At 34.5% G+C, this 18,693-nt stretch overlaps 1 protein-coding gene across 1 annotated transcript in view; it reads right to left on the bottom strand.

Moving 5' to 3' along the window:
• Positions 1 to 213: 213 nt before the first annotated feature.
• The window catches only part of LOC129747804 (homeobox protein BarH-like 1), a 34,440-nt gene continuing 15,960 nt past the window's right edge, over positions 214 to 18,693 (bottom strand). The window contains exons 2-3 of the mRNA XM_055742161.1: positions 1,653 to 1,954; positions 214 to 391 (exon numbers count right to left, since the gene is read on the bottom strand). Of these exons, the coding sequence (XP_055598136.1) occupies positions 221 to 391; positions 1,653 to 1,954 (473 nt within the window). The 3' untranslated portion in view covers positions 214 to 220. The remainder of the gene's footprint in view (positions 392 to 1,652; positions 1,955 to 18,693) is intronic.

The raw sequence follows: 18,693 nt of genomic DNA, 5'->3' as shown, positions 1-18,693 counted from the left end.
AAGAAATAAATAAGAACATAAAATATGCAGAAACTGAAAGAATTTCGGAAAAGTTTGGATAAAGGCATACTTTAAGTTCTACCATCAAATAACTTTAGATGTGTCATACAATTTTTTATTCAAACTAACAATATTAAGGCAACTGAGAATAACTTTACAGCTGTAAAATATACTTACTTCTATATTGACTTTTTCGCATTGACTGTGCTTTATTTGGACTTCAATCGATAATAAGTTCTTCATCACTCTCATCTTCACTTGAAGATTCTGGAGTTTTTCCACTCATTTGATACGTACATTCGCTGCTATCCGACTTGGTGGTCTTTGAGCCATACATGGGTTTAATAGATTTACGCCATTTCATTCGTCTATTCTGGAACCAAACTTTTACCTAAAAGAGGATTATGAAAAATGAAACTATCAACAATTTTATCAACCATGGGGTCCTGAAATTGAAATCTGAATTCTCAAATTTAAATCTGAAATACGAATATGAAGTCTGAAATCTGAATAGGATATTTGAATCTGAAATCTGAATCTACAACTTTAAATTTGAATCGAAATCTGAATCTTAAATCTGAAATCTGAATCTGAAATCTGAATCTGAAATTTGAATCCTGAATCTGACATCTGAATTGAAATCTGAATCTGAATTCTGAATCTGAAATCTGAATCTGAAATCTGAATCTGAAATCTGAATCTGAAATCTGAATCTGAAATCTGAATCTGAATCTGAAATCTGAATCTGAAATCTGAATCTGAAATCTGAATCTGAAATCTGAATCTGAAATCTGAATCTGAAATCTGAATCTGAAATCTGAATCTGAAATCTGAATCTGAAATCTGAATCAGAAATCTGAATCTGAAATCTGAATCTGAAATCTGAATCTGAAATCTGAATCTGAAATCTGAATCTGAAATCTGAATCTGAAATCTGAATCTGAAATCTGAATCTGAAATCTGAATCTGAAATCTGAATCTGAAATCTGAATCTGAAATCTGAATCTGAAATCTGAATCAGAAATCTGAATCTGAAATCTGAATCTGAAATCTGAATCTGAAATCTGAATCTGAAATCTGAATCTGAAATCTGAATCTGAAATCTGAATCTGAAATCTGAATCTGAAATCTGAATCTGAAATCTGAATCTGAAATCTGAATCTGAAATCTGAATCTGAAATCTGAATCTGAAATCTGAATCTGAAATCTGAATCTGAAATCTGAATCTGAAATCTGAATCTGAAATCTGAATCTGAAATCTGAATCTGAAATCTGAATCTGAAATCTGAATCTGAAATCTGAATCTGAAATCTGAATCTGAAATCTGAATCTGAAATCTGAATCTGAAATCTGAATCTGAAATCTGAATCTGAATCTGAATCTGAAATCTGAAATCTGAAATCTGAATCTGAAATCTGAATCTGAAATCTGAATTTTAAATTTGAATTTGAAATTCGAAATATGAATCTGATTAATGATTTTAAAATCTGAATCAGAAAATTTTATTAAAATTGTGGATTTTGTTCAAATGAGCGAATCAATGATTTCATCATCTGATCGTAAAGTTCAATAAGTTGTGCATAATAAGTAGTGCATTGAGGTTAACAGAAAAAACAAATAAAAAACTGATAACTATTACCTATATTACCTACTTGTGAATCGTGTAATCCTAGATTTGCAGCGAGTCTCTTCCGGTCCGGGTTTGTAATGTACTTTTGCTTCTGAAACGTTCGCTCGAGTCCTTTCTTTTGAAGATTGCTGAAGACCGCACGAGACCAGGATCGTTTTCCCTTGGAGTAGCTGTGATTCGCATTTTCTCGACTAGGTTGAGAACCTAGCAGCGAAGTTCGTTGACGCTGAACACCAAATAAGCAACTGACCGTTTCGCTTCCTATGTCTAGGCCGGAAGAGTGAAAGATAGTTTTGTGCTTATTTGGAATTTCTAAAGGGTCGTCTGAAAAAAAACAGGTAGATTTTAAATATTAAAAAATCTTCAATGAAAAATTTGTTTAAACACTATACACACATTACACACTATACTGCAGCAGCTAAAAAATGAAGAATGCTGATCAGCTTTTCAAACTTTTCATTCAAAAATCTAAGAGCAAGTTCACTGGTGTTGGGAAAAAGTGGTAGACATTTTTTCACTTTTTGCACATTTTGAAAATTTTGCCATGCAAAAACATTTTCAAGATCAGTGGCCTTCAAGTTTTTTAACAACACGTGTTGCAGTTTTGCATGCTGTGATACAAAAATAGCAATATTTCTATCACATATGGCTGAAATGGAAAAAGTGCTGTAAAAAAATACAACGCCCAAAGATCTTGAAAACAGTTTTGCATGGTAAAATTTTCAAAATGTCAAAATTTCTACCACTTTTTCCCAACACCAGTGAACTTGCTCTAAGAGTATGAGTGGGGAAGTTTCATTTCGAATTCATTTAATTTGTGAAAATATGGCATTTAGCTTTTCACAGTTTTTACATGATGAAATATCAAAGCAAACCGTGAATTTTGAAAAATCAAGTAAGTTAACTTCTTTTCTCTATTCCTGAAAAGCAGAAGGGTTAACCTATAATTTGCTTCGTTTTTCTGGTAACTAATTTCAATTTCATCCGAAAAAAGTATTTACTTACTTATGTTAATAAATGTACATATTTATAACCTACTAGGAAGAAATATTCGAATTTAAACAAATTGCTGCAGATAATTGTATCAGTTTAAATTTATTTCCACGCGTTTCTGAGTTAACCTAATTAAAGCTGAGTTTTCGTCAATTGATGAATGGTACGAATATTCAAAACAATTGAAGCGTAAATAAACTAAACTGGCGTGCCTACCTATAATAAGTCACCGGAGAATGTTTTTTACACTTGTTACATATCTTTCCCGACACAGAGCTGAACTCTAGTTCATGTAGAGTGATCTCGCATGCTCTATCTCTCTCCACCTGCCTTCTACTCTATGGGTAACATTCGGATGGTGTCAAGTATCATTCTACGCCTCTTTATTTATTTACTCACTTTTTCCCCTCATTAAACAAATATTCGGATAGCAAAACGGACCAATTGAGTGGTCGTAAGATTCAATTCTTCGTGGTAAGATTCAATCCGTAGATACTTACTAACCTAACTCTATGATGGCCTTTGATAAATATGAAAGTGATTACAATAGAAGAGGCGTGGAACAGGTTGACTTCAACAATTCTTTGACACATTGTTGAAATTAATTTTTGTCTAATTTTCATATTCAATATCAAATTTACGGTTGCACACATCAATGAAAATTTTTATTCATCATCCAAATCAAGAGTTAGACATTCCTTTTTGTAAAATAAATCAACAAAATCAATCGATGGTTCCTTTCTGGTTTTGTTGAAATCTTTTTTCTTTAGATGGCGACCGTCAAACATTGGCACTAAATACTTAAGAAGTAATAATCTTTTCTACTCATGGATCATTATTTCATTTGTCTACTTACTCAATTGATCCAGCTGTTTTTTTTTAAACAATGCCGTTATAATTCATTTTTTAAACACAACTTTTTGTCCCGATCATTATTTTTTTACTAGCTGACCCGGTAGACTTTGTTCTTTCATATATCTACTAAATATATGAAATAACAAGACTATTATTTAGTGAACAGGTTTTCATGTTGAGATGTTGGGTTTTTTTTGGCTGGAAAATTTTCAAGACTCTGGAAACATAAATTCAAAAGTTTCATTTGTGCCTGAAAGTTATGAAATGTGACAAGAAGCACATGTTTAATTCGATTTACTGTCAAGAAATTATCAGACAACTGGAACGTTATCCAGATGGTGTTCACTTCTTAATTGCTGTTCACACTAAACGGGGCGAAAACGTTGGGAGTGAACTGTTCATGTTCTGTAGGAAATATTGAAGCTAAGTATTTCCTACATATAATATGTTGGAAATTTAGTTTCAACATAACAATATTTTTAGTTAGTTCATAAATATTTGTGCTTCGTTAACAATTTGCATAAATTTTGATGAAATTTAGATGTTTTATCATCTTGAGTTTTCATTGGTGATCTTTTGAAATTCTTGGCGTTATTTCAGTAAGTTAAAAACATTGAATTCAAAATATAATTCCAATGAGTTTATTCATAGAATTTTGGCATTTTTTCAATAGACTTTCTTTTTCCATCATAATCAGGTTATTAGAGGGTTTTTTGAACTTTTATGTTTTGAACTCAAAGGAATTGTGTGTTCAATTTTTGAGAAACTACGAATTAATTATTTTTCTACGGTTTTGATAAGCCGGAAAGAATGCCTCGTATATTAAATAGTAATGTTTAAGTGAAACACTTTGCGTTCTTTTTTTTTATTTGAAATCCTATATAAGTTGTGATATTTTTGTACATTAAAGATTTCAATCAAAAGAACAAAACTAGACAAGTTCATTTTCAGAAAAGAGATTAAGGTTCGTGTTTAGGTTACTTTCCAGAAAAATACCATCTTCTGTGTAATTTTATCAAAATTGAAACATTGAAGATTTTTCTAGAAACTTACTTTTAAGATTGTCTATAACTGATGTTTAAATGACTTGATTTTTTTTTGTATTTGAAATTCGATCGAATAAAATGCGTTCAGAAGTACCGTAAATTGACGGAACTTAGTTCACCGGGGTAACTTTGATCAACATGAATATTGTGAAGATAATCATCATTATCTAAGTGAAGTTAAAATATCTGAAAACTGTTTTCTACATTTGAGAGCCTATGAATTGAGTTTTAAATAGGCTAAATTCGGTTTGAAGTTGGAGATTATCTATATTACTTAAAAAAGTAATTTTAAAGTTTTAAAATATCTGTTTTTGAAGACTCACAAAAAACACCTCTCCTGGTAAAATGATCGCATTTAGAAGCGAATGGGTTGTTTCATGTGAAGGTTTAACTTTTATTCCTTTGTATAGGTATAGTTTTAGTGTTATTTTTATGGTAATTCTGTGATAATTTTTGGATATTAAAAAAAGGACATTTTTATATGAGAATGCCTGTTTAGAACAAATGACTAAAAACTCTATCAAATAGTTAATTTTGAAGCAGAAAAAAAAACATGGAAACAGGAGGACCTAGAGAATTGCATGAAGGTAAAATTTCATTTAGGTTTGAGGCCAAAAAATTCAATTGAGTCCAAACAGAAAATTACTGTTCATGATGTTTCAACCTTCTGTGCTAAATAGTATCAAACCAATAATTTTGAAGATGTTGAGATACGTTAAAACCATAGTGATCAAAGTTACCCCGAAACATGGAACCTGGTATTGTAACAAACATTTAGTTATTGACACCAATGTCGTTTGAATATTCTGCTATCAATGATAATGATTTATACTCCTTACCTCAGTAAGTAATTTAAAACTTAAGTGTTACAAAAAAGTAACCCTTTGCGAAATGATGAACTATTATAATCAACACTGTGAAGCCATTGACTTTACAACATCTCGGCATAAACTCAAAGAGTATTTTAAGTCATTGAACTCATGAACATAATTATTTTTATATTTTTGTATAGTTTTTTAAGCCAAACCAACAATGTATGTGTCTACTAATGATTGACGAAATAAATAGAAATATTCGAAAATGAATTAAAAAGGTGATCAATGTTTCCCCAGTTTACGGTAATAAAATCAATCAATTATTAACACAATTATTCAAGCGTTTGTAATTTTTCAATCAAATTAGTAAATTATAATAATATTTGTGATTGGTTTGCGAAAAATTTCAAAATTCGTTAAACAATTATTCAATTCGATCCATAAATTTATTGTTTTTATTTGAGAAATAAATCATTAATTCTAAATATTTACAAAATGAATTTAGGTTTTCCAGTAGTGACAAATAATGTTAGATTAAGATAGGGAATAATAATAAATATGAAAAAGATATCAACTTATTTCATTAGGCGAAAGTAGGGGGTAGAAGAATACCCAAGTAACCAAAAGTTCCATAGAATGGTCTCTTAGAAGCTTACTCAGCCCTGATTGAAGGCTTTATAGCGTTCTATACAGCCGAAATTTTAAGTTCTTATTGATACTTTGAAGTCCCATAAACAAAGCTGAGTAGAAGGCTATTCAGCTTTAAACTTTGAAAAAAAAAAATCATTCAAAAATAAAAAAGGATTTTAAGCCGTTTTTCTTGCTTTGAATTCTTATTGAATTTTTATCTTGTTATTTATATGTGATTCTGTTTTCAACAATTTTAAACTTACTTGAAAAATTTTCCTCTTATAGATTTGAACTTGAACCTGCGGGATGAAAGCTGAGCACCTTACCTTTGTACCATGGCTGTTTTCTGATTTAATGGTATTTGAAACATGTATTTGAAATAATTTACGGATTATCTTTTTAAAAGTAGGCGGGATTAAAAATGGTAAACAACAAGAAGTTGTAAACATGAGCCGCCGTACGAAAAAAAATCCTTGCCTTCAAATTTGCAAACCATGAAACGAGATCACCGTGTGAGTAATCAATTTTTCCCGTGTCGAACCCGCAATATTTGCCATTAAACGTTAGTGCGCGAACTGAATGTTAGTTTTTTGTGATATTTGTATCTCATTGTATAACGTTTATTTGCAGTTCAAGAAAGGAATATACCTAAATATGAGGGCCGTCAACATGCCGCTGCAATTTCCATTACAATCCCATTTCGAAGAGCTGCAGAAACAGATTCAATAGGAGGAAGTTAAAATTTGTTTATCGTTTTTTATGTTTTTAACAGAAAATATCTGTATGGGAGAGTGAGGAATCATGGGCCACTTTTTTCGTTATTCCATAACTTTTTTATTATAAAAGATAAAATAAAAACAAAAAATGGTATGGTTTTTTACATTTTCAAGTTATCGTAAGGTATTTTTTAAAAAATTTTTAATAAGTTATTTTCTCCAAATTCTGACTGTTTTAAATAAAGCAATATTTTTTGGATTTTGAAAAATGGTGTAGAATCGTGGGCCACCAAATCCAAATTGACTAAATAACATGCAAAATTTATGAGTTGACCCAAATCTGTGATTTCCTAATTCATTTCGTTATTTTAAAGCAATTTCAGATGATGAAATAAAAAAGAGAGCTGTGTAGATTCCAAAACCTGGCTGGCGAACGTTTTGGCTAAATTTCTTACATGGGATGGACAAAATATTTTCATAACTCTTCATTTGGCATAAGAAAACTTTACCGATAGGTAAAATGTATTTTAAGTTCTGAATGTGTATAAAAACATAAAAACATAGGTGGTCCAAGATGTGTGGCCCACGATTCCCCACAAGCTATGATTTGCAAATTGGTTGCGTTTGTGTGACTGATTGATGTTTCATCAAAAATTCCTTTTCCATGTGAAAGATCATGACAAAACTAAGATCATAAGCGTATGAGCATATTTTTGTTATGCACTTTAGGTTCCCCAGCGATGAAATTAGCGGGTGTTTATTTTTAATTATGTAAGTAAATTTTTCTAACTTTTTTTAGCTTGATAAATAAAGGAAGCATATGATGCGTATTTCAGTCAACAACATATAGGAACATATGCTCACGCAAAGCGACGACGATGACAGTTGGTTTGAGATTTTTATCTCAACACACATCTGAGATATTAAAAGTGGCCCACGTTTCCCCATGGCCCACGATACCCCACTCTCCCCTACATTTTAGATTGGCTGAAACCAGAAAACAAAACTTAAAAAATAATCATAATGGCATGCTTTTACGGGAAATCTTCGAATTCAACATTGAATAATATGAGTTCAATTGACCCACATTTTAAAAGTGTCCATCGATGAATTTCCCGTCGCGATAACTTGCCTTTGATACCAACTGTTTGTTGTAATGTACTAGGATGTGTCGATGCTGTTGCTGTGAGAGTTGCTTTTATCGAGAAGGAAAATAAGAAGAGTCGGAGTCCGAATTACTATGTTTCTACTAATGCGGTAAACGTATTAACTATGAAATGTAGACGATAGTGAATACTCATAAGTAATTTAAATATAAAAGCTATGAATATCGCTGATAAATATACATTTCCAAAAAAATTTAACTTTTTTTTATGTTTTCCCTGCCCCCATTGTCCATCGACGTAAAGGATTTTTTTTTTTTTTGGGAAAACATCTTAATGAACATGACAGATTGAACTGCCACCAATTATGAAAGGCTTTGAAAAAAATCCTTTGCGAATGTGAAAAAATCATGTAAAAATATTCGCACAACTCGGACAACACACAAAGTCTATAAAAGTTCTGCATGGAACTAAAAAGTTCATTAGAAGTTCCATATGGAACTTAAAAGTTCGTTGGAAGTTCCGCATGGATCTAAAAAGTTTGTAAAAGGTTCATTAGAAAGCACGATATTCAAATATAATTTTCAAATTTTGAAAGTCGTTAAGAACGCACAAAAATAATCTATGATACTTCTAAGGACTTTCCTGGTTCGTTAAGAAGTCTAAATTGAGCATTTTTGAAAAATTGTTGTTTTTCCTCTCGAGTACCTTTTACTCAGCCAAATGTGAACTTTGAATGCACACGATTAAGTAACTATGCGACTTTTGGTTACTTGGGATAGGCTTGATAGTTTTTATCACACTAGTCAAAAATGTCTCCCGATTATGTCCTTTAACCGAAAACTCCAAACCAAAATATTTTTGCTAGAACACAGCAAACATTTTTGTAGGTGTATTGCGCAACGAACTTCTTTACGTTTCGTACGAACGTTTCATTTATATTATAGAATCATCGCATTAAACTCGAAAAACAGCATTTACCTACCAAAGTGGAGGCGATATTCATACATATTTTTAACTTCTGGCTTAAGCGATAAGAATTATACAAATTTGACGATATCCAACACCTTGTTATACATCCTAAAAGTATGAGAGAGCGAGAGCAAGTTTTGCTCTCAATGCATGCAAACCGTTGCCAGCGACAATATTTGCTGCTTCTCTCATTGGACAATTTTTCCAAATGGAACATCTGATTTTAGCAATCTGGTTGACCTGCTATCACAGAGAGAACAACAAGGTTGTTTTCTCACTTGAATCCCGCGCGGTAGAACAAATTTGTAAACATGGCGGACTTTTTATCATTTCCGATTTATACCGACTTTAAGCAACGATTTTTACGATCGTTTACTTATTTGGTAGAAATTTGGTGGTAATCTATCTACACACAAAATTTTCGAGGCCGGAAATTAGCAAAATTTTGCTCAAATTTGACCAGCTAGAAACTTAGCAATCAATTTAGCAATATTTTTTAACTAAAATTTTAGCAAACGAGTACAAAAGTTAACCGCCGCAGTTTTTACTCAAATTTCTAGCAAAAACCGGAGAAAAAGATTGCCCGGATCCGTAATTTCATGTTTCTTTATTTTTTCTCTGGAGAATCAGGGGAATGTTTGAATATTGAATAAAATACACAAATTTCATTCACTTATAATTTATTTTTCACATTTTTTATATTTTTTTTCACACTTTTCCTATTTTGGGAACGCACCTACTGGCGAGCGAAATGCCATGCCACCTTCGTCAAAGAAAGCACCGGGGTGTTTGCCGGATGCAGCTTGTTGAATTTCCAGTTGTGGTCCTTCTTCATTACCGGCCTGTGGCGCGCTTCATGTTGCGGTTTTATCCTGGTAGAAAAAAAAAACAAACACACAAATTAGAAATTGAGAAATTATAGAATCTGAACACTTTAAGATCAGACCTTACCCTGTAAGCATCCGGTGTCGATTCAGCTACCATTTCGTTGTGGAGTTTGCCACCACAAGAACCATCAGCAACGAACATCCGGAACCGCACTTAATCGCGACAGCTTTTTATTTTTCTCCCTACTGGCGCGGCGGTTGGTGTCTGTGAACAAAGCGGCTGAAAAACCTTCGTTTTACTAAAATCAAGTAAAATGACTTTTTTTATTACTAAAATCAAGTAAATTTAGCTTTTTGCTAACTCAACAGTAAAAAAATATTTTTGCTAACGGGAAGTAACAGCGAAATTTTGCTAAGTGGAGCCCCGAAAGTTTTGTGTGTATGGACTACTATTATAGAACGTGGCTGGCGCCGTTATTGATTTTTAAAGAGAAAGCATCAGGTTTGAGCATTGTGAATGTGCTGCCAATCCCAAGTTCCATTCATTTGCTCTTTGAACAAAACTGATGGCCTCGGTCAATCAACCATTGGTGGGTGATGTGGAACTTGTTCTATTTACTGAGCCACGCCTGGGATCGTGGAATTCGAAATGATTTTATTTTCATAACGATATTTTTCAAACAAAAAAAAAATAATTTAAACTTGCATTGTAAATTCATAAGAAAGAAATTGTTGCATTTCGGATTCAATGATTAAAGGTGGATGTTAGTGATGTTAGTAGACAATCAAGTTAAGCTAAGCTAACAGGTTTTAATGTTGAGCTGTTCATTTATGCGTCTTTTCTCTCTTTACTCGTCTGCTAAGAAGCATTCCGTGGATCATTCAGTAGATTTCTGTATACAATGGCGTTATATATTTATAAAGAAATTCTCCTGTAGCGTTTTATGACAGTTAATCCTTCGAATGTTTGAAAATCTTATCAATTTCGTGGACAGAAGTCTTTCAAGATTTTCAATACTCTTTTGTTCATTTTATTTAGAAGTAGAATGCAAAACGGACCCATGTTGTGTGTCGTTCCTGATTTTCGAGTGATAAATTTCTTCAAATCATCTCGTAACAACCCACTTTGAAACTCATCGTTATCACCAAAAATTCTGAAGATAACCTCAGCCTTTATCCATATATGTACTTGTAGATATGTTTAACATGCAACCAACATTTGCAGCCAGAAATTCGTTTAAAAAATATTCAAGTTATTGAACATTAGCTTAGCAGGTAAACTCTTTTTTTTTAAGTGTAAGAAGTTGGACAATCAAATGGATAATCTATGCAACTTGTAATGTCAAACATGTTTGTGTTTCACATTTAATCATAATCTCTTGAAAAATGTGCGCATTATGTCGTATTTCGTATTGATTTTAATTTGAACTTCTTAGTTTGAAAACTGCAAATGTGTCGATGTAATAAATCAGCTTGGTATGCCAAATTTTATGAAAATTGTGAGTGAGCTGCTAATCCCAAGCAATTCATCTGACCTCTGAACAAAATTGATGGCCTCGGTCAATCACGCACAGTAAATTTTTGCCTCGGTTTCCAGCAAAAAAAAAATTGCTGGAAACGTTCAGCAATCCAAATGTTTGCTAGAAACCGCAGCCGCAGCCCGTGGCGTAGAGGGTAGCCTTCAAGTCTTCTAAGCCAGCGAGCATGAGATCGAATCCCGGTCACGGCATACAAAGTACACTTTCTGTGGGTTGGTGGTTTTAGCATTTGTAAGATGCTAGCCATCATATCCTCGAAAGATGTACGTTTAGAGTTAAGAATAAGGAATCTCTTCGAGGAAACATCAAGTTTCATTGAGATCCTGTATGTGTTAAAAAAAAAAAAACAGCAATCGGTTTTCAAATTGCTGGACTTTCCAGCAATTGATCTAGTTTGCTGGAAAATCAGCAATCGAGTTGTCACATTGGAGTTTGTTTGTTTTCGTACGCTGAAGCAAGGTGAGACTCTACACACAAAATTTTCGAGGCCGAAAATTAGCAAAATTTTGCTCAAATTTGACCAGCTAGAAATTTAGCAATCAATTTAGCAATATTTTTTTGCTAAAATATCAGCAAATATGGGAAAAAGTTAGCCGCCGGAATGTTTTACTGAAATTTTAGCAAAAACCGGTGATAAAGATCGTGCAGGATTTGAGCCTGCAAGATTTATTATTTTTCTTCTGGAAACACATGGAATGTATAATATTTTCAATCAAATACAAAAACTGTGTGATTTTCATATTATTTTTATTTTTTTCGGAATTTGCACTAAACACTTTTTTGTCACTAACATTTCGATAACTTTCCAGCGGGGAACGGGTTATTTAACGCCTATTTTCGGATGGTTACATCTACGGCCTACATGAACCATTCTTTCCGTACATTCGCGTTGATGAAGTACCGTCACTAGCAGCAGCAATCTAGTCGAAAAAATAGAGAATTAAACACATTAAAACCGGAAAATCTATTTTCCGAATGTAATGTTACCTGTATGCTTCCGTTGTCGATTTGGCCACCTTTTCGTTGTCCACTTGGCCACCAAAGGAACCGTCGGTATCAAACTTCCAAACAGCACTGACTTTTTTCTTAGCGGCGGCAAAAACGGCTGCTGCCAAAATCAGAAAGCGGCCAACGAACTTAGTTTTTACTAAAATCAAGCAAAAATCCCTTTTTGCTATCGTGTCAGTAAAACGAGTCCAATTGCTAATCGAAAGTAATCGACTATTTTTGCTAAGTGGAGGCTCAGAAATTTTGTGTGTACACACAAAATTTTCGAGGCCGGAAATTAGCAAAAATTTGCTCAAATTTGACCAGCATTGCTAAGTTACGCAATCAATTTAGCAAAATTTGCGAACTGAAATTTTAGCAAACGAGAGAAAAAATTAGCCGCCGCAATTTTTGCTCACTTTTTTAGCAAAAACCGGTAGAAAAGAGCCCCGGATCTGAAATTTCAAAATTTATAGTTTTTCCTCTGCTAATTCGAAGGGAATGCTTGATCATTAAATAGAATGCACGAATAATTTCACTTTTAATTTATTTTTCACATTTTTTCGGAAGTTCATTTACCACTTTTCGTTGAATTGAAAGTAATTCGTTCCGTTCCTGAACGCACCTTCCGGCGAGCGAAATGCCAAGGGCCGACCCTCATCAACGAATGCACCTGGGTTGTGTCGGATGCAGCGCGTTGACATGCCAGTTGTTGTTGTTGTTGTTGTAGTTTGAGTGATTATGGCTTGAGGAACTATGCCTCATATCCGCCAACTAGCTTAGTTGTTATGCTTTTGTAACGACTTTTCGTTACACATCCAAATGTGCCATTTGAAGAAACTTGAGAATGTTTTTTAGTTCATCCTCCTTAATAATTCCATTATTTGGCTGGAGTAGTTGTGGTAGGGTTTTATAGTTATCCCAATCGAAGTGATTGCGTACGTGGGTGTACTTAACGCATTCAAATAACGAATGAGTAGTAGTCTCCGGTTTATCGCAAAGCTCACATTTTTCTGATTGCTCTATTTTCATTATACCGAGCCAGTATTTAGAAAAATCATGTCCTGCTAATATTCGATTTAATAATCTTATTTGTTGGCCATCTAGCTTGGAGAACCAAAACCATGGTTTCAAGGGGAAATTTTCGAAAAGTTCGTAGAATTTTTTTCCTTTATTGTTCAATTGTACCAAACTTTTATACCATTCGTTTGTTTTTACTTCCAGTTGTTTTTGTAATTTCGTGCTACGTCATTCCAGCACAGTTTGTTTACTAGAATGGCATTACTCTCAACTCCTTGTTTTGCCAATAGATCTGCTTGCTCATTTCCATATATACCCACATGGCTAGGGATCCATTGCAGCACGGCTCCAGTATCCATGAGATCTTGACAAATTTCTCCGGTTAGTTCATCCCAGTCTTTGAGTTCCACGTGAGATTCCAACAGCCAACACGCCGATTGTGAGTCTGTTAGAATTACTGTTCGCATACGTTCTAGCTTGGTAAGTTCCTTAAGAGCACATCGAATCGCGAGTAGTTCAGCTGTCATAATGCTTGTTGGCTGATCCAGTCTGAGGCTTATTCGTATGTTACTTTCCTCTTCATAGACTCCTACTCCACAACCTTGGTTTGTCTTGGAGGCGTCTGTGAATATTTTCCTCCACAGGCAATATTCGTTTCGTAAGTACTCCAGTCCCATTTGTCGAATAGTTTCATTAGCCATGTTTTTCTTATTGATAGGCATCCCTTCTATGTGATGGCGTATATCTACTTGCGCATTCTGGGCATGATAAGGTCCGTAAACCCTTTGGACTTCTTCGATATTATCTAAGTATAGCCTTTCTAAGAATGTGTAGTACTTATTATCTAGGCGGTTTTCTTTGTCGAGTTGTATTAATTGTTTGTATACTACATCCTTTCTTCGGAAATGTAAAGAGATTCTTTTTTTTGTGGTTTGGTACCTTTTTAACTTAAGTGGTTCCTCATTCGAAAGGGCTGCTAAGGTGTTTATGGGTGTTGTTTTAGAGCAACCTGTGGCTATTCTTTGGCACTGACGGTGGGTCACTTCCAATAATTCTTGGTTTGAGAAACTGGTGTCTGCATATACTGTGCTAGCATATGAAAGATAGTTCCCATAGAGAGCTTTATTGAAAAGAATCATTACTTTCGGTGTGGCTCCTTTTTTAATACTTCCAATGATCTTCAACATGCTTTGCCTCTCTTTTATTTTCTCTTTCATTGTCCTTACGTGAATACCAAAGTTAAGATTATGATCAATGAGTATTCCCAGATATTTGTAAAACCTTACATTTTCTATGTTTACACCTTTAGCTGATAATTTCAAGTCAATGTGTCTTCTTTGAAATATTATAGCTTTCGTCTTGTTCAGGTTCAGTTGGAGGTCCATCATTCTGCTACAATCCATGAAATACTCAATCACTCGTTGTGATTTCTGAATAGCTTCGTTTTGACTATCAGCAAATATTATTTTTACAAAGTCGTCTGCAAATTGTACTGTAACAACATCTGTTTCAACTTCTGCGGAATGCAAAGAAGCGGTATAAATGTTAAACAAGGTCGGTGAAAGGACATCTCCTTGCGGTAAACCTTGTGAAATAGTTGTGTAAGTAGGACCTTGTTCAGTTTGTATTATCAATTTCCTGTTGTTTAAGAAGTTATAAATCCACGTGCAAACATCCTTATCAAAATCCAGCTCGGTCATTTTTGTAATCAATTTATTCACATTTACGTGATTGAATGCGTTTGTGAAGTCAAAGAAAACTGCTATGCATACTTTTCCTTGTCTTCTACCTTCTTTGATATGATTAGTCACAAATTCCAGGCAGTCTTCGGTAGATCTTTGCTTCCTAAATCCTAAAGAAAGATCTGGTAAAATTTGTTTACTCTGCAGATGATCTTGAATGCGACGTAGGATGATAGAATTGATAGATTTCACTATTGTTGGTAAACAAGCTATCGGTCGATAGTTAGCTACATTGCTTAGGTCCCTACCTGGTTTGGGAATCGGGACTATACGGATTTCTTTCAGGTAGTCTGGTAATGACCCCTTTTCTAGGTACTTGTTAAGTTCGCTAACTATCTTCAGCTTAGTTTCTGTGTTTAGAGTCTTGAGCATTTCGTAAGTTAAACGATCGGTGCCCGGTGCTGAGGTTTTCTTCTTTTTGTTAATTATTTGGTTCCATTCTTCTAACAGAATTCTGTTTTGGGGTGTTATAGGTGTCGAGTTTTCTTGTATCTGGCTTATATCAACAGTCGGTCCAAAATTGATTCTGAGGAATTGTTCTGCGTTTTCTTTAGAAATTAGGATTTTATTATTTTTGGGTTTATTCGTTTCATTGTACTTGAGTCGTCGTACTAACAACCAGTTGGCTTTAGTATTTCGTGGATCGATGTCTTTTGTAATTTCAGAAAGCTTTTCCTTCATAAATTCTTTTTTTTGACGAAGAAACTTAGCGTCAGCCTTTTTCATTTGTATAAGGTTCGTTTCATTTGAAACCATATTGAATTGTCTTCTTGCTTTTTGTTTCTCTTTGTAGAGAACAGTAAGCTGGTCGCACCAATAATATTTAGGTTTATAGGTGCTTATGCCAGAATTGCGTTTCAATGATTCTTGGACCAATTTCCCAAAATTTTCAAATGAGGAGAAATCCTCAGGCTGAATCGACGTTAGTTCCTCATTTATTTTAGTTTTGTTATAAATAAGCCGATCTTTTTTCGCTTTTACTGTAGAGATTTCAATTTCAATTAATAAATGACCTGACCCTCCTAGACTGTGATCTTTTACTTGCCAAAGACACCCATTGAAGAGACTCGGGGAACATAAGGTTAAATCCAGTGCACTGGGAGTAATATTCACGGAAGCTGGTCTAAACGTTTTACTTCCGTCATTTAGTATTAAATATGGTGTATTACACACGATATCATAGACTAGACTCCCTTTATGGTTTGTGGAGTCGCAACCCCAAACTGTGTTGTGAGAATTGAAATCTCCTCCAATTAACACATTGCTTAGTCCACTTATTTCTCTGAACAGACAGTTTAAATACTGAGTAAGCTCAGAATTTGTTATTCTGGGGTTTATGTAGGCAGAGATTATATTGAGGTTCAAACTGGGAATGCTTATTCCAACTACCTCAAATAGGTCATATGTGCTCAGTGTAAGATCCAAAAAGTTGTAACAATTTTTTAAATATATACCAACTCCTCCTCCTATTCTGCCATGTCTCAGGTTTAAAATTTTATGATAGCCTGTGAGACTCAAAGAGCTTATTTCATCCTGGTTTCCCCAGATTTCTGATATTAAAGCTGCATCGAACTCATTGGAATGTAGTTCATACAGCAATTCATTTTTATTTCTTTTTAAACTTTGTATATTATTCTGTAGTATTCGGAAGTTCCTCATCATTAATCATATCTCCCGTAATATCTTCGCTTATTTCCATCCCAAGGATCTGACCGATCGCTTTGTATAGTTCAACCATCATAGAATACGCTCCCGAAGTTTCATTTCCCGAAAGAATTTCTGTTAGCTTTTGAAATGAAGAACTCATCACTGCCCTATACGACTCTTTTTGTTTAATCATTTCCTTCAATTTATCCTCCCAGCGTTTCCTTAATTCCAGATGTTGCTCCATCGTAATTTCATCTGTAGCTACTACCAATTGCGATGTAGCTCTACGTTTTTTATTCTTAATGGACTCATCCCCACTTTCCTTGCTAGTTCCGGCTATTTCATTCACTAAATCTACTTTAGTATATTCCTTCCTGTTTGGTGCTACCTGTTTACGTTTACCTAAGTTGTGACGACTAGGTGCAGCTGGCATTTTAGATTGCGTAACTGCCTTTGCATAACTCTCATATACGGTTGGAAACTCATTTTGATCTGCTAAAATGCTGAAACCGTTTTTTGTTGCTACCCGTAACTCATCTTTCGCTTCTTGATATGTAAGGTTTTTGTTAGCCATGATGCGCTTGATATTCTTTTGCTTCTCTCGCTCTGGACATAGCACTTCTGTCGCTCTATGCTTTCCGTTACAGTGAACACAGTTCATCTCTCTTTCGCATTCATCGGATCCTTTGTGACTCTCACCGCAGTTAATACACCTTTGTCTGCCCTTACAATGTTTAGCAACATGGCCGAAACGAAGGCACTTATTGCACATGACTGTTTTCGATATATATGGTTCAACTCGAATGTTAACGCCGTACAAACGAACTATTCGAGGAAGCTGACTGCTCCGAAAGACAACCCCCACCTTAGTAATTGGAAACTTCTTACCTTGGTCTCGGCGGAACATACGAAATACCTCGACTATTTCTTTTTCGCTTACCAGATCCTCTTTGAGTTCATCATCAGTATCAAACGGGATGCCTCCAATTACACCTTTAACGGTAACAAACTCCTTCGCAATATAAGCTTTCAATTTTCGCAGCGCAAAATTTTGGCAATGGCACATCCGGTTTGCTTCCTTGAGATCGGAAAGATAAACGATCACCTTATTCCGACCGACTTTCTTTATATCTAGCACCGCCTTCATAAAGCCATTCTGGCTAAGAACTTTGCCCACGGAGATTTTATTAAGCCCAACATCGCTTTCATCACTTTCATCACTTTCTTCAATTTTAAGCACAACAACTCTATACGGCCCTTCATCATTCTCCTTATATGAAAAAATTTCAAACGGTTTTTTCACTCCGCCATCTTGGATTTTAGCAACCGATTCTTCTGGCAATTGCACATTTTTCTCTTTCGAATTTTCCCCATCTTCAATCGGTACCCCCTGTGGGGCACCGTTCCAGACACTCATCGTTTCACTATTCAAAATTTTCTCAGTATTCGATAATTCCGTTCGTCTTCACAATTATCTCAAAACTTTTAATTTGCGCGAGTAAATGAAAAAAGCGTCCGACTTGCACGACTGATCACGCGAGAATGTGGACATGCCAGTTGTGGTCACTGTTTATTTCCAGACTGTTGCAAAAAGAAAACCATCGTGTTTACCGGCAGTTGCAACCTGGTAGGAAAAACAAACAATTTGGAATTTCACAATCGGAAAATCGGTACACTTCAAGATCGGCCCTTACCTGTACGCATCCGGTGTCTATTTGACCACCATTTTTACGTTGAACTAGCCACCAAACGAACCGCAATCATCGAATTATCGGAACCGTACTAATCAATTCGATTTGTTGTTTTTCTCCCAACTGACGGCGGCTGCTGTCTATGAACAAAGCGGCTAGAAAACCTTACTTTTACTAAAATCAAGCAAGATTAACTTTCTTATTACTAAAATTGAGTAAATTAAGTTTTTTGCTAACTCGAAAGTAAAAAAATATTTTTGCTAACGGAAAGTAACAGCGAATTTTTGCTAAGTGGAGCTCCGAAAGTTTTGTGTGTATTTTACGAATTTTGGTTAGAATAATATAATTATTTTTATTTTCCTCTATATTCTAGCAACCAGACATAAGTCAAGGGTGAGTTTTTATTGGACAGATTTCATAAAGATACTAATCAGAACTCTTTTCTCAGGTGGCGAATGTTCAACACTTTGGCACAAAGCTG

This window comes from Uranotaenia lowii, chromosome 2 (assembly GCF_029784155.1).
Source record: "Uranotaenia lowii strain MFRU-FL chromosome 2, ASM2978415v1, whole genome shotgun sequence".
NCBI lineage: Eukaryota > Metazoa > Arthropoda > Insecta > Diptera > Culicidae > Uranotaenia > Uranotaenia lowii.
Note: the sequence above shows the minus strand (reverse complement) of the source record. Positions and strands in the feature narration are given on the sequence as shown.